Consider the following 12611-nt stretch of genomic DNA (forward strand, 5'->3'; position numbering starts at 1 on the left):
ATTATTAAATCCTGACCTCTGTGTGATTGGTAAAGGCCTTATCCCCATAAATCCAAACAGAGGCATAAGAATTCTGGATGGTCAGGTAAGCCACACAGCATAAAATTTCCTTTTATTTGTTCTTAGTTTTTAGTTGTTTTATTGAGTTGAACATGAATGAATACATCACAATGTAATCAAGGAGCTAAGTGTGGTTATTGCCTTGTACAAGATACATAAATAATGTACTTGTGCATCTTTATATGGACAATGCACCATTCAAAACATGGAAGCGTAATACATTCACTATATGGCAGCCAGATAATTAAATGATTATGAAAACTTGAAGAGACACATAAGAAGGAGTCACTTGCCGCGTTCAGGTTCATTTGATGATCAGGGTCATTGCACGTTCTACAAGTGTGATTGTTACTCTGACATGTCACTACTAAATGCTATGTCTAAATGGCCAGGATGCCATATGTACACAAGTGACAGCTAACAAATGTTCATATAACCCAATGCCTGCTAATCACATCCTTCTCATTAACCCTGTTTCAAGCCGATTTAAATATTAATAAATTGAGAATCACTGGGAGTAGGCTTATCATTGTCACGGATCTTGTGATTTAATTTAGATGTTCATTTCCAAACAGAGCCTCCTGTGGAGAAGCCTGTGGTGCACCATCTGTAGAGATCGTTATGTCACTGCCTCAGTATGTTCCCTGCTCTGTACGCATAGGGCTCATATTGTCACACACTTGTTTCAAAAACAAAGCTGCTTTATATTAAATGAGTCCAGGACCGCCCCATTGAAGGACATCTGTCTCTCTTTCTGCAGTGGGAATTCTGCTTCCTTTGGTGTCTCTGCCTGAGATGTAGAAGTGCAAGGTGTCCTTATCATGGTAATCTAAGAGTACCTGTTACGAGCATAGTTGTCATTTTGTGGCAGAACAGAAAAACTAAAGGATGAAACTCAGCACAAGCAATGAGAAACTGCATGTCTCATTACTTTACATATATTACTGATCAATTCTGTCCAAAGCACTTGGCCAAGATGGTTGGCACGTAGGTATAATGAATAGCATGCTTTCCTTGTAGCACTGAGGTCCCTAGTTCAAATCTGGGCCAGGACACAATCTGCTTAGCATTTGTATTAACCTGAATGTGTTTCCTCCAGCCACTCATGTTTCTTCACACAACCCAAAAACATACTGATAAGTTAACTGGCCTTAAACTATGACTATGGGAGAGATTAGATCTTTAGCAGTTCGTTACATGATTATATACTCTGTACAATACTTCAGAAGTTGTCAGTGCTATAAATGTACACAATTATAATAATGATCAAATCTGCCTGAAACCATTTTGAATCAACTGGCTACATTAACCAAGGCAGTTTTTTTTGGGCATCCGTGGCCACTGAGTAATTTGGACATTGCCGTAGACCACAAAGTTAACCGTGGCTATAGCGCCGCCCAGTGTATAATTTAGTTCTCAGTCATACACCCAATAGAAGGTATTGCACAGGTGGAGAGGGTTAGTGTTAGGCATAGGGTAGCGGGAGGGTTAGTGTTAGGAGTAGGTAGAGGGAGGGTTACCATGAGAGCGAGGGAAGGTAAAGCCATAGTAGAATATTGGGAGTATTGCCAATAATCTAGTTAGGTCTTTACATAGTGGCCAAATTTCCCATGGCCCTTTTTAAATGTATGCACATTAACTTCTTGTGATTCCTTCAAGTACTGTAGCTATGATAATCTCACATGAGTTTCTGGAAGCACTGGTGCATTTGATGCAGTAAGGCCTCAAGATCACTGAATAATTGTTACTCTACACCCTTGGCAATTGAAGCTTTGCTTTCAATTGCTCCAAACTGAGGAATCTGAGATATCCTTGTATTAAATTCCTACTCCTAATGCTGTTTTACAAATAAAGGAAAATAAACCAGCATTGCTTCATTTGTGGGTCTGATATGTAGTTTTCATGCTAATAGGTAAGTATAGAAAATGGTGAGGATCTCAAGGTCTTTTAGTGGTAGGTTAGGGTATAGAAAGGCTTGCATTAGGGATAGGGTTAACAAAATATCTGGAGATGGATTATAATGAGATATCATTTAAGAGGTTGAAATATAGGCAAAGAAGAAAGACTAGGAATAGAAAGCGGCAGGGTACAGGTTATGTAATAGGTATATTAGGAGGGCAAAAATCAAGTAAGGGGTTTTGATTAGGTTGAACAGAGGGGACCGGATGGACACAGCGGGAGATGACAGACTACAGAGGGCTGGAAGAAGTTCCAGGTACGTATAATATATCTGTAAACCAGAGGTTCTCACACTGGGTACCGCGGCACTCTAGTGCACCTTGAGCACTTCTTGGGGTGCCGTGGCTGCCCTCCGATGTCACGTGCCCCTATTCTATTTCTTCTGCCAATTGCGTCTCTCTCCTGATCCAAGGATGCCTGCTGCGATCAGTGGCTTCTGCTCTCCCTCACTCTTCCCCTAGTGCCGGCTATTCCTGATCTCGTTATTACACGCAAACGGCACTAGGGTGAAGAGTTAGGAAGAGGAGAGGCCTCTGTTTGGACAAACAGAGGCACAAAGGTGGACAAAAGAGGACACAAAGAGGGATGAAAGAGGACATAGGGGCAAAAATGAGGACACAAAGGGGGTAGGAGGAGGATACGGGACAAACGAGGACACGGGGACACAAAGGGGGTTGGAGGAGGATACAGGGGACAAACAGGGCCCAAAGGAAGGACAGAGGAGGACACAGGGTACAAGGTGTAAAATGGTGAGCTTGCATTTTTGTAATAGTTTTTTGTCAAGGGGCGCCTTGAAAAATAAGTCATCAAGGGTGCCTTGACCCAGAAAAGTTTGAGAACCACTGTTTTAAACAGTAATCCTAATTTTTAACTTTTAATAACATGTAAAAACATTTTTACTCAAGCTGCATTCTCACCATTTGATTCTGGGTAGTTTTACTTCTTATAACAGAAGGCATTTTGAGATAATTCAGCTTTAAGTGCGTAACTGTGTTTTCCCACAATGCATCACTACTGAATATGTAAATTATTGCTTTATGCTCCTGAAGCCAGGCTTACAACCAGAACTGCTGGTGTATAGCACGCCTATAGGTTATAAAACTTACAGAGCTACATCAACCCAACATTCTATTTTTGTCTGTCATTCATTCTAATTTTTCCAGGGTGCTGGAGGGTGTGTGTGTGGTGGTGGTGGGTGGTGGTGGGGGGGGGGTAGATTAGTGATCTGGAAAAAAGGATCAGGACCAGGAAACTGGAGGCTATATACCTTGCATCAGTGGCAGGGGAGGGGGCGGGACTTGGCATTAGTGATGGGGCGGGGTCAGTGCCAGCTTGTGTGCTTTAGCTCCACCACCTTGCAAATGTGCCAGCTTAATATTATTATGCAATGGATGTTGGTGGATGGACTTTGTTCAACACTATAGTAATAGCAGGGGACGCGAAGAAAGGATACGCGTGGCCAGAGCCGCGCAGGCGCAGTGCCTCGGCGACGAAACCGAAACTAGCTGGGGGCGGGAGAACGGTGACTCGGGCAGGACCAGCGCGGGACAGGACGGCTGCTGGGGGCTTGGGGAAGCCCCAGGTAAGTGAAGCAGTGTGCTTAAATTGTATTTACAGTTCCACTTTAAGGCCCGTACCCACCTAAAGAACCCTAACTAGAAATTGCTAAAATACATGATGAGAGGCCACAATGCTGCCAAGAGAAGGTCCTTTTTGATAGAAAAGTCAATACTGGAGCTTTTTGTCAAGTCATATCAGCACTGTGTTCACAGATGAAAAGGACACTATACCTACAGTGAAACGTGGAGGAGGGTCAGTTATGTTTCGGGACTGCTTTGCTGATCCTGGAACAGGCAGGGAAAATGAAATCTCAAGAATACCATGATATTCTGGAGTGAAACATACCTCTCAGTGTCACAAAGCTCTGTCTCAGTAGCAGATTATGGAGTCCTGATTAGAATCCTATCCATGGAAAAGACCAAAATATGCAGTCTGGAGAAGACCCCCTTCAAGACTAACAAAGCTGGGGCAGTATCCTTATAGGAACACTATCAATACCCAAGTTTTCTAAAATTACAATGTACAAATAATGTCTAAGTAGCTGTGTAAACATTTTTCTACTTTTCATGTTAAATATCAGAGGCAAAAGCTGCAATTCATTGTGTGTAGGATTTAGCTGTATTGGAACAAATCATTCTCAAAAAAGGTGTCTGCTTCAATGCACAGCCAGTTTTGCTTTTTTTTTACATATCAGACTAGATAGTATTTTTCTCTGAAAGCAAAACAAAATAAAACAAATTGACAATTACAAATGTTTATAACAAGTTACATTTCCTCTGCCCGCTTCAGACACTTCAGTCAGAGACACAGGACACAGGCAGCTGCTGAGAGCTTTCTCTCACACACACACAGGGTTAACAGATGCACTGTGAGGGAATTCCCTCTCCCCTCATGGTTCACTCTGCCCTCAGATTTGAGCAGACTTGCCGTCAGTTAAGATTGAAAGGAACTTGATACAGTAAACAAAAAAAGGTAAGCAAGTAAAATGTATACATCATTATTTACCAGCACTTCAGGAACTCTCTCAATCCCAGGTTAAAAAACATGTTAATCAATAGTGTTCCTTTAAAGGATACCCGAAGTGACATGTGACATGATGAGATAGACATGTGTATGTACAGTGCCTAGCACACAAATAACTATGCTGTGTTCCTTTTTTTTATTTCTCTGCCTGAAAGAGTTAAATATCAGGTATGTAAGTGTCTGACTCAGTCCTGACTCAGACAGGAAGTGACTACAGTGTGACCCTTACTGATAAGAAATTCTCCTTTTTACCTCTTTCTTGCTTTCAGAAGCCATTTTCTGCTAGGAAAGCATTTTGTAGTTGGAATTTCTTATCAGTGAGGGTCACACTGTAGTCACTTCCTGTCTGAGTCAGCCACTTACATACCTGATATTTAACTCTTTCAGGCAGAGAAAGAAAAAAAGGAACATAGCATAGTTATTTGTGTGCTAGGCACTGTACATACACATGTCTATCTCATCATGTCACATGTCATTCCGGGTATCCTTTAAATGAGTCATCAGGGGAAATATGCTAAAAGAAGTGGTACTTACCGGGGGCTTCCTCCAGCTCCAAGCTCCCAGGACGTCCCTCGCCGCAGCTCTGCCTGCAGCCGTCCGCCGCAGGTCCGTCCCGGTCCCCAGCGATGACGTCCGAGCGACCTCCAGACCTGCACGAGCGGTGCTGTCAATCACTGCCACGTGGGCCGGAGCGGACTGCCCAGGTGCAGTAGTACTGCGCCTGCGCAGTCCACTCCGGCCCACGTGGCGGTGATTGACAAGTACAGAGCGATCTCGAGGTCGCTCTGACGTCATCGCCAGGGACCGGGACGGACCTGCGGCAAACAGCTGCGGGCAGAGCTGCGGCGAGGGACGTCCTGGGAGCTTGGAGCTGGAGGATGCCCCCGGTAAGTACCACTTCTTTTAGCATATTTCCCCTGATGACTCCTTTAGGACAGGAAACTACCTATGGCCAGCAACAGGTGTCTTACTGATTGCTACAGGAATCCCACAATTGCCTATAAAAGTTGTGCAACAACATAATAATCTAAAGTTCCATCATTTTTGTCCACACCATTTTTATTTGCATTATAATTTCAGATACTCCGTTGGACAAAACTCTAAAGCAAAGTCTTTTTTTCTAAATACAAAATAAACAATGACATGTGCCAGTTACTTGTTTCAAGATATTTCAGAGACTGTGGATTTTACTGTTTTTGGTTGAAAGGGTACCAACAAATTTGTCCTCAGCTGTGTGTGTGTGGAATGTATGTGTGTTTGTGTGCATGCATACACATACATTCTGAGTTACTGAATGTTTTTTTTTTCAGTATAAAGAAGTATAACTTCTGCTTTTAGTAGCTTTGTAGATATAATAAACTGATCCTAGAGACTTATTTCCCCAGTTGTGGGTTAGCTCCCTAGAGAATGAACATTAAACCGGGCGCTCTGAACCTGTGGGTGACAGAAAAGATAAAATGATAATTTGCCAGACACTTTAACTTGAAAGAGCATGTCAATGTCAAGCCTCGCTTCTCTGGGCTGGAAACGGCGGTTTATCTTGCAGTGCTGTGTCTTGCGCTCATGTGCTTCTGTGCATTTTTTACATTACCGCTACCTTCGCGGTGGACAGCTATGCTGAACGTACAAGTCAATATGGAATAGGGGTCTTGAACTGAAACGTCCTGAAAAATGGATGAGATACTCTCATCTCTTGCTTGCAGACACTTTTCCCTTCCAGGCAAAATCAAATGTAATATAGTGAGGCCTAAATTAAACATGCCCTCCAAACAGCTCTGCAGATGCAAAGCCCCTGATACCAGCAACCATATTACCTACAGGCTGGCACTGTAGAGATGGCACTACATTCTGACTGCAGATGCTGCCAATCAGGAAGCTGGCAAGTGCAATTTTTTTAACAATGGTTTTTAAAGCCATTCAGTGCTTATTTTTAAAAATCAAATACTGTACCGATAATCACCTTTTTTCACCCAGCCAGGTGACGTGTACCATACTTCCTGGAACCTGAACCTGTGATCACTTTGTGGCCACTGAGTAGGCAGAAATAGGATCAAATGCCAACAATGCTCATTTCACTAGGGTATGGCAGTGAGATACATGTAAAAGAAGGTGCCTGTGTATTTGGGTGTCAGGACTGCTCTTATTTTGAATATCATAAACAATACTCTTATAATGGTTTAATTTAAGTTAAATTGTTGATTTCTGTCCTGCTATTTCCATGAATGACTACCATCTCCTAACACTAACCTCTAACCCAAACCCCTAACAGGAACCCTCCTAGAACTAAGCCTAACTAACTTACATTAACCTGTAATCATATGGGACTCCGCTATACAATAGCACCCAGCGCAGAAACTGATACGCTGGAACCACTGCCCAGTGCCTAAACTACCTCCCCCCCCCCCCCCAGCTTAGTTACACAATAACACGTTGCCCAGCAAGAAAGGCTGATAGGCCAGAGCCTAAGCAACCCGCTGGAACTTGAGCACACAATAGCTGAATGCTCAACAACACAGTTGGAAGTGCATCTGAAGCTAGCCTGAAGTGCTGCACTTACCTACACAATGGCCGAGTGTCCAGAGTGTGGGCATAGGATTTTCCATGCGATGCTCACCAAGTATTGTACAGATGTCTTACTTTCATATAAATATATCTTGAATCATCTGTCATGTATGGAAAAATCACAACTGACTACACACTAAAATGCAATGGTAAACTTTACAAACATTGATGACAAAAGTTGAAGGGCTGTGACAAACAAAGATTGGTGGGATTGCCTGTGACTACAAATAGATTACAGGGTATACTTGTGGCTTCTGGCAGAGATGATTGGTTAGGATCCTGTCTGTGCAGGTATAAACTAGCTGGGATGGATGTAAGGGTTGGCCCAATAAGGGGAACACTATTTTTTTCACAATCAAAGTTTATTGATATAGAACATACATGTAGAGAGAAACAATATAACAGTATGAATATCACTATGGCTAAGACAGTGTTTACATGTCGATGTAGTACTGACATAATGCATACCGCTTAAAATATAGTTATATCCATGTATAAATATCTGCATGCAGCAAACAGTACAAAAGCATATCAAAATGAGTGTTATGATATAGGAATCATAAATCAGACCACCTATTTGTTTAGTTATATATAAAGCATATAGAACAAGACTTATCTATTGTTCAGTGGGTAAGCAGTCACTCCCATGTGCAAGAGAGGAGGAAAGAGAGGAGGGGAACACTATTAATCCTCGTATTAAGTATCAGTGCACCCCCAAACTTTGCCAACACACAGAAAATAAACATCATCTTGTAGACTGGGTATTTGAATATACATACAATATATAATTAAATAATATATCCCGTTTCCCTAAAAATAAGACCTACCCTCCCCAAAAAAAAGCCCTAGCATAATTTTTTGGGGGATGTTCAGACTACTCCAAAATGAAGTCCTAGCTACAGTTTATTAAAAAAAACTCAGTTTCAATAGTGCCCAGGCAGCTACGGTGTTCGTGTTAAAATCTAAGTTCAATTGGAAAAAGAATGCAACAGGACAGATAGACCCTTCAAAAAGTAAACCAGAAACCTCCAAAAGAATCATACTTTAAAGAACCCATGAGTCCCAAAACAGTAAAGGTTGTCAATTCCCGGGTGTGGTGTAAATGTTGATTGTTGTACATGGAAAAAGGATATTGATTTACAAGAAATTCATGATGGAATTCAGGGTTTTGAGAGTTATGATGATGTTCTTTGATGACATGACTAACTATATTTGAATAAATGTTGATTTTATTTGATTAAAGTATAAATGTAGATTGTTGCTCGTGGAAAAATAGGACATCCTGTGAAAAGAAGCCCTAGTGCATTATTTGTTTTTTTAAGCAAAAATTAATATAAGATCCTGTCTTATTTTCGGGAAACACAGTATATACACACACAGATACAACAACAACAACAAATAACATTTGTAAAGCGCTTTTCTCCCATGGGACTCAAAGCGCATAAGCATGGCTCTGACCATCGTGGTACAGAGGAAGAATTTTATAAGTCTGGAAATGCCAAGCTAAACAGGTGGCTTTTCAGTCTGGATTTGAATAGCTCCAGGGATGATGCTGTCTTTACTGGGTGTGGCAGAGAGTTCCAAAGAGTAGGGGCAGCATGACAGAAGGCTCTATCTCCAGATTTTTTGAGGTGCACTCTGGGAGTGACCAAGTTTATAGAACTTGCTGATCTGAGGTTGTGAGAGGTGTGGTGCAGTTTCAGCAGGTCCTTCATGTATCCAGGGCCCAGATTGTGCAGAGATTTGAATGTCAGCAGTCCAATCTTGAAGAGTATTCTCCATTCTACTGGTAGCCAGTGCAGTGAGCAAAGGATCGGTGTAATGTGACAGTGGCGAGGCTGGTTTGTTAGCAATCTGGCAGCAGCATTCTGCACTAATTGCAGGCGACGCAGGTCCTTTTTAGGGAGGCCAGCATAAAGGGCATTGCAGTAGTCCAGCCGTGATGTGATGAAGGCGTGGACTAGGGTTGGAAGATCCTCTGGGAGAATCAGATGTTTAATCTCTGCAATGTTCTTCAGATGTTCACAGGATACATGTCACACAAGAATTCCTAATCAGATGTGTTGATTAGGCAAAGACTGGGCAACCTAGAGGTTCATTAGAAGTAGTAATAAGCACCATAGGAAGACTTCTTATCATGTAAATCATTGGAAATTTTCAGTGTAACGAGATAAGCCTTTCCTCTTTACACTGAAGAGTAAAGAAAGTGCATACGGTATACCACCTGCTATCAAGTAGAAACCTGAAGTAAAGTTTTCCTTCGTAGGTGCAAGAAAAAGTCTCACTGTACATGTTGTATTGTGCCCTCAAATTGCCAGTGCTGTGGTTTCTCAAAAAGGTATGAATCTCCATAAAACCTACGGTTGAGGCCAAAATAATTACCTCCCCCCGCCATATAAAATTAGACAACACTTTTGATTTCTCCACGAAAATGCCCATTAACAACAAGTGTTGTTATTTTGCAAACAAATACACTATAAAAACAATGTCCACCTAAGTTCAACTAGGATCATTTTTTGATAGACCAAGTTAAAACAAAAAAGGGCAAAAATGAGACATCCAAAATTATTAGCCCCCTGGCCATTTATAGTCAAATAGTGTACCCTTCCTAAGCCACAAGTGACAAAAATATCTTAAAGGGAAGGTCCAAGCAAAAAAAAAAAAAATGAGATTTACTTACCTGGGGCTTCTACCAGCCCCATGTAGCCATCCTGTGCCCTTGTAGTCACTCACTGCTGCTCCAGTCCCCCACTGGCAGCTTTCTGACCTCGGAGGTCAGGGCCAAATTGCGTACATTTTTACACATTCCCGCTAGTGCAGGAACATTAACACATACATTTTTACGCGTTAGTGGTGAAACACGTAAATTTTTGTTCCTGCACTAGCTGGAATGCGTAAAAATGTATGCAATGTGGCCCTGACCTCCGAGGTCAGAAAGCTGCCAGCGGGGGACTGGAGCAGCAGTGAGTGACTACAAGGGCACAGGATGGCTACATGGGGCTGGTAGAAGCCCCAGGTAAGTGAATCTCATTTTTTTTTTTTGCTTGAACCTTCCCTTTAAAGTAGATCTTTACTAGGTTGGCACAGGTCTCCTGAGGGAATCTGACCCATTCTTCCATAGCAAACTGTTCAAGTTGGTCCAAAGTCCATGGTTTTCAAGCCTATTAGCACATTACTGCATATTCACCCTTAAAATGTCAACATAACCTTTTTCATGATACAAAGCACCCAAACAAGACTCCGTCCCTGAGGCAGCAAAACAGCCCCACAGCATGATGCTCCCACCACCATGTTTAACTTAGGGGGGGGGGGGGGGCGAGAGGTCGGTCTGTGTTCTTAGGGTTGAAGGGTTCTCCCTTTCTTCGCCAAACATGAGCAACATTCATGTGCCCAAACAGTTCCGGTTTAGTTGATGAGACCAATGCACAGACTTCATTACCTTTTAAATGTTCATGGACAAACCTCAGTTGGGCTGTGATGTGCCACTCTTTGAGTAAAGGGGTTTTTCTAGGACGTTGGCCCTGCAGCCACCACGATGAAGAGCCCCCACAACTGTGTTCCTTGAAACATCAACTCCAGAAGAGGCCAGGTCAGCAACAATTGTCATGGCAGATGTCCGAAGCTCCTTGATGACATCTCTATTTTCCTCCCAGAGCTCTAGAAATCTTGTGCTTATGGCCACGGCCAGGGTTATTTCTTACAGAATTTGTCTACTTGTGCTTGGCAATGATGCGTACAGCAGTTCTACACACTGTGAGTCGCTTGGAAATGGCAGTGTAGCCTTCCAGCTTGGCATAGTGAGGAACAGTAGTTCCTCTCATGTGTTCAGGTGCCATGTTCCTTGGAGTCTTTTTATGCTGATTGAGGTTAGGTTCGCAGTGGTCAGTTGCATAACGCATGCCTTATAAGGAGTGTGAACTGCAATGGAGACTGGACACAGACTTTAATACAAAGGCTGCATGCAGCGAGTTAGAATGATGTGATCAGTTACAACACTGCACTGTGAACAGGCCCATAGAATTGTATGGGCAGTAAGCTGACATGCATTCTGCAATGCAACAGAACACTGTAAACTACCCCTGAATGTTGTCAGGAAGCCAAATGACTGCAGGGCCCAGATGCAATTTTTTCTCCTAGGAGATAATTTTTTATTTTCTATTTCAAATAATTTTTCATCACTTTGCAATTTAAAAAACACCAAAAAAATAGGTGAAAAAGTAGTATCAAAATTATTTTGAGTATTTTACTGTGGGCAAACACAGACTAAATCATTTATACATAAATATTGTAAAAATGAAGCACTTTTTTTTATGACATTATTTTCACTGGAGTTCCTCTTTAATGACCAGAGTTTTTTCATCTTAAAAACAGCTGTTATAATGGTGATTGTCTCACAATGAAATCGGCTCCTTACTGGAGCTGTCCGTAAGCGGAGTATAGCGAGACCTGAGCGATGAGTGGTGATAGAAGTTGAAAATTATGCCTTGGCAGAATTAACTGGAAGTAAACGGGGCGTACATTTTAACTACCTGTGTCCCAAAGAGGTTATCAAAGAACATCCAATGATTTTCATCTATTTCCATCTCTCCACAGAGCTCACCATTTTATGTCTCCGCTGCAGAGTAGGGTCAGTTCTGGGGCAAGGCAAGTATGTTTTTGGTATGTGAGATGAACCAGAATCCAAACCTGGGACTTTTGTACTGCTAGGCAACAGTGCTAACCGCCTAGCTACCTGTATGCATACGATAAACAGATGAAGAGAATTCAAAAAAGTGTACCTTCATATCCAGTGAGGAGAGTTTCTCCATTTGCCTGTTTATATCGGGGGATCCAGTCTTTTTGGTGAACTGGATGAGACAAAGTTTGTTTTCCTTAAGAAATGACAAGATGATGAAAGTGTCTGTGAACACAGCTGGAACACAAAGAGGATAAGAAAGTGTTACTCAGGTGTCGCTGCTTTCTGGTACTAGAACAAATAATTACAGCTTAGCTCAAAGACAATTCTGCAAGGCCACGCTTTAAATATTACTTCTGTAATCTCCTAAAGTACATCGGCGTGCCATCCAGCTAGAACTCCTTGGAAATGAGAAATAAAGCTCATACAGGATTCACAGGAAATACTAAATTACATTATGCAAAGCTATCTCTCATATCTCACGTGCTTTATCTGCTCATGCTCTGCCATTGTTTCAGGCTATTTCCAGCAGTGCACTTCAGCAGCTTTTCCATACTATTCTACATGTCAAAGCGCAGCTAAAATAAACCAACTTTCAAGCTCTGGAGGTTTCTCACCAGCCTCCTACTAGTCCTGTCAAGTCCTCCAAGTCCAAATCATAAAGGCAACAAAAATGTATTTAAAGTAACTCTGTCCAAATCCTGGGAAGTAAGGCAAACCTGTGATGACATTAGTACCATCATATAAATGGTCTCTGACTTCAGTGGATATT

General features: G+C 42.0%; 1 protein-coding gene across 6 annotated transcripts in view; it reads right to left on the reverse strand.

The window, feature by feature from the left end:
- WDPCP (WD repeat containing planar cell polarity effector) overlaps nt 1–12611 on the reverse strand; it is a 541772-nt gene that overhangs the window by 372564 nt on the left and 156597 nt on the right. For all 6 annotated transcript variants that reach the window (XM_068232353.1, XM_068232349.1, XM_068232350.1 and 3 more), the window contains one exon: nt 11943–12076. In XM_068232353.1, coding sequence (XP_068088454.1) covers nt 11943–12076 — 134 coding nt within the window. The remainder of the gene's footprint in view (nt 1–11942; nt 12077–12611) is intronic.

The sequence above is a fragment of the Hyperolius riggenbachi genome, chromosome 4, assembly GCF_040937935.1.
Source record: "Hyperolius riggenbachi isolate aHypRig1 chromosome 4, aHypRig1.pri, whole genome shotgun sequence".
Classification (NCBI taxonomy): Eukaryota; Metazoa; Chordata; class Amphibia; order Anura; family Hyperoliidae; genus Hyperolius; species Hyperolius riggenbachi.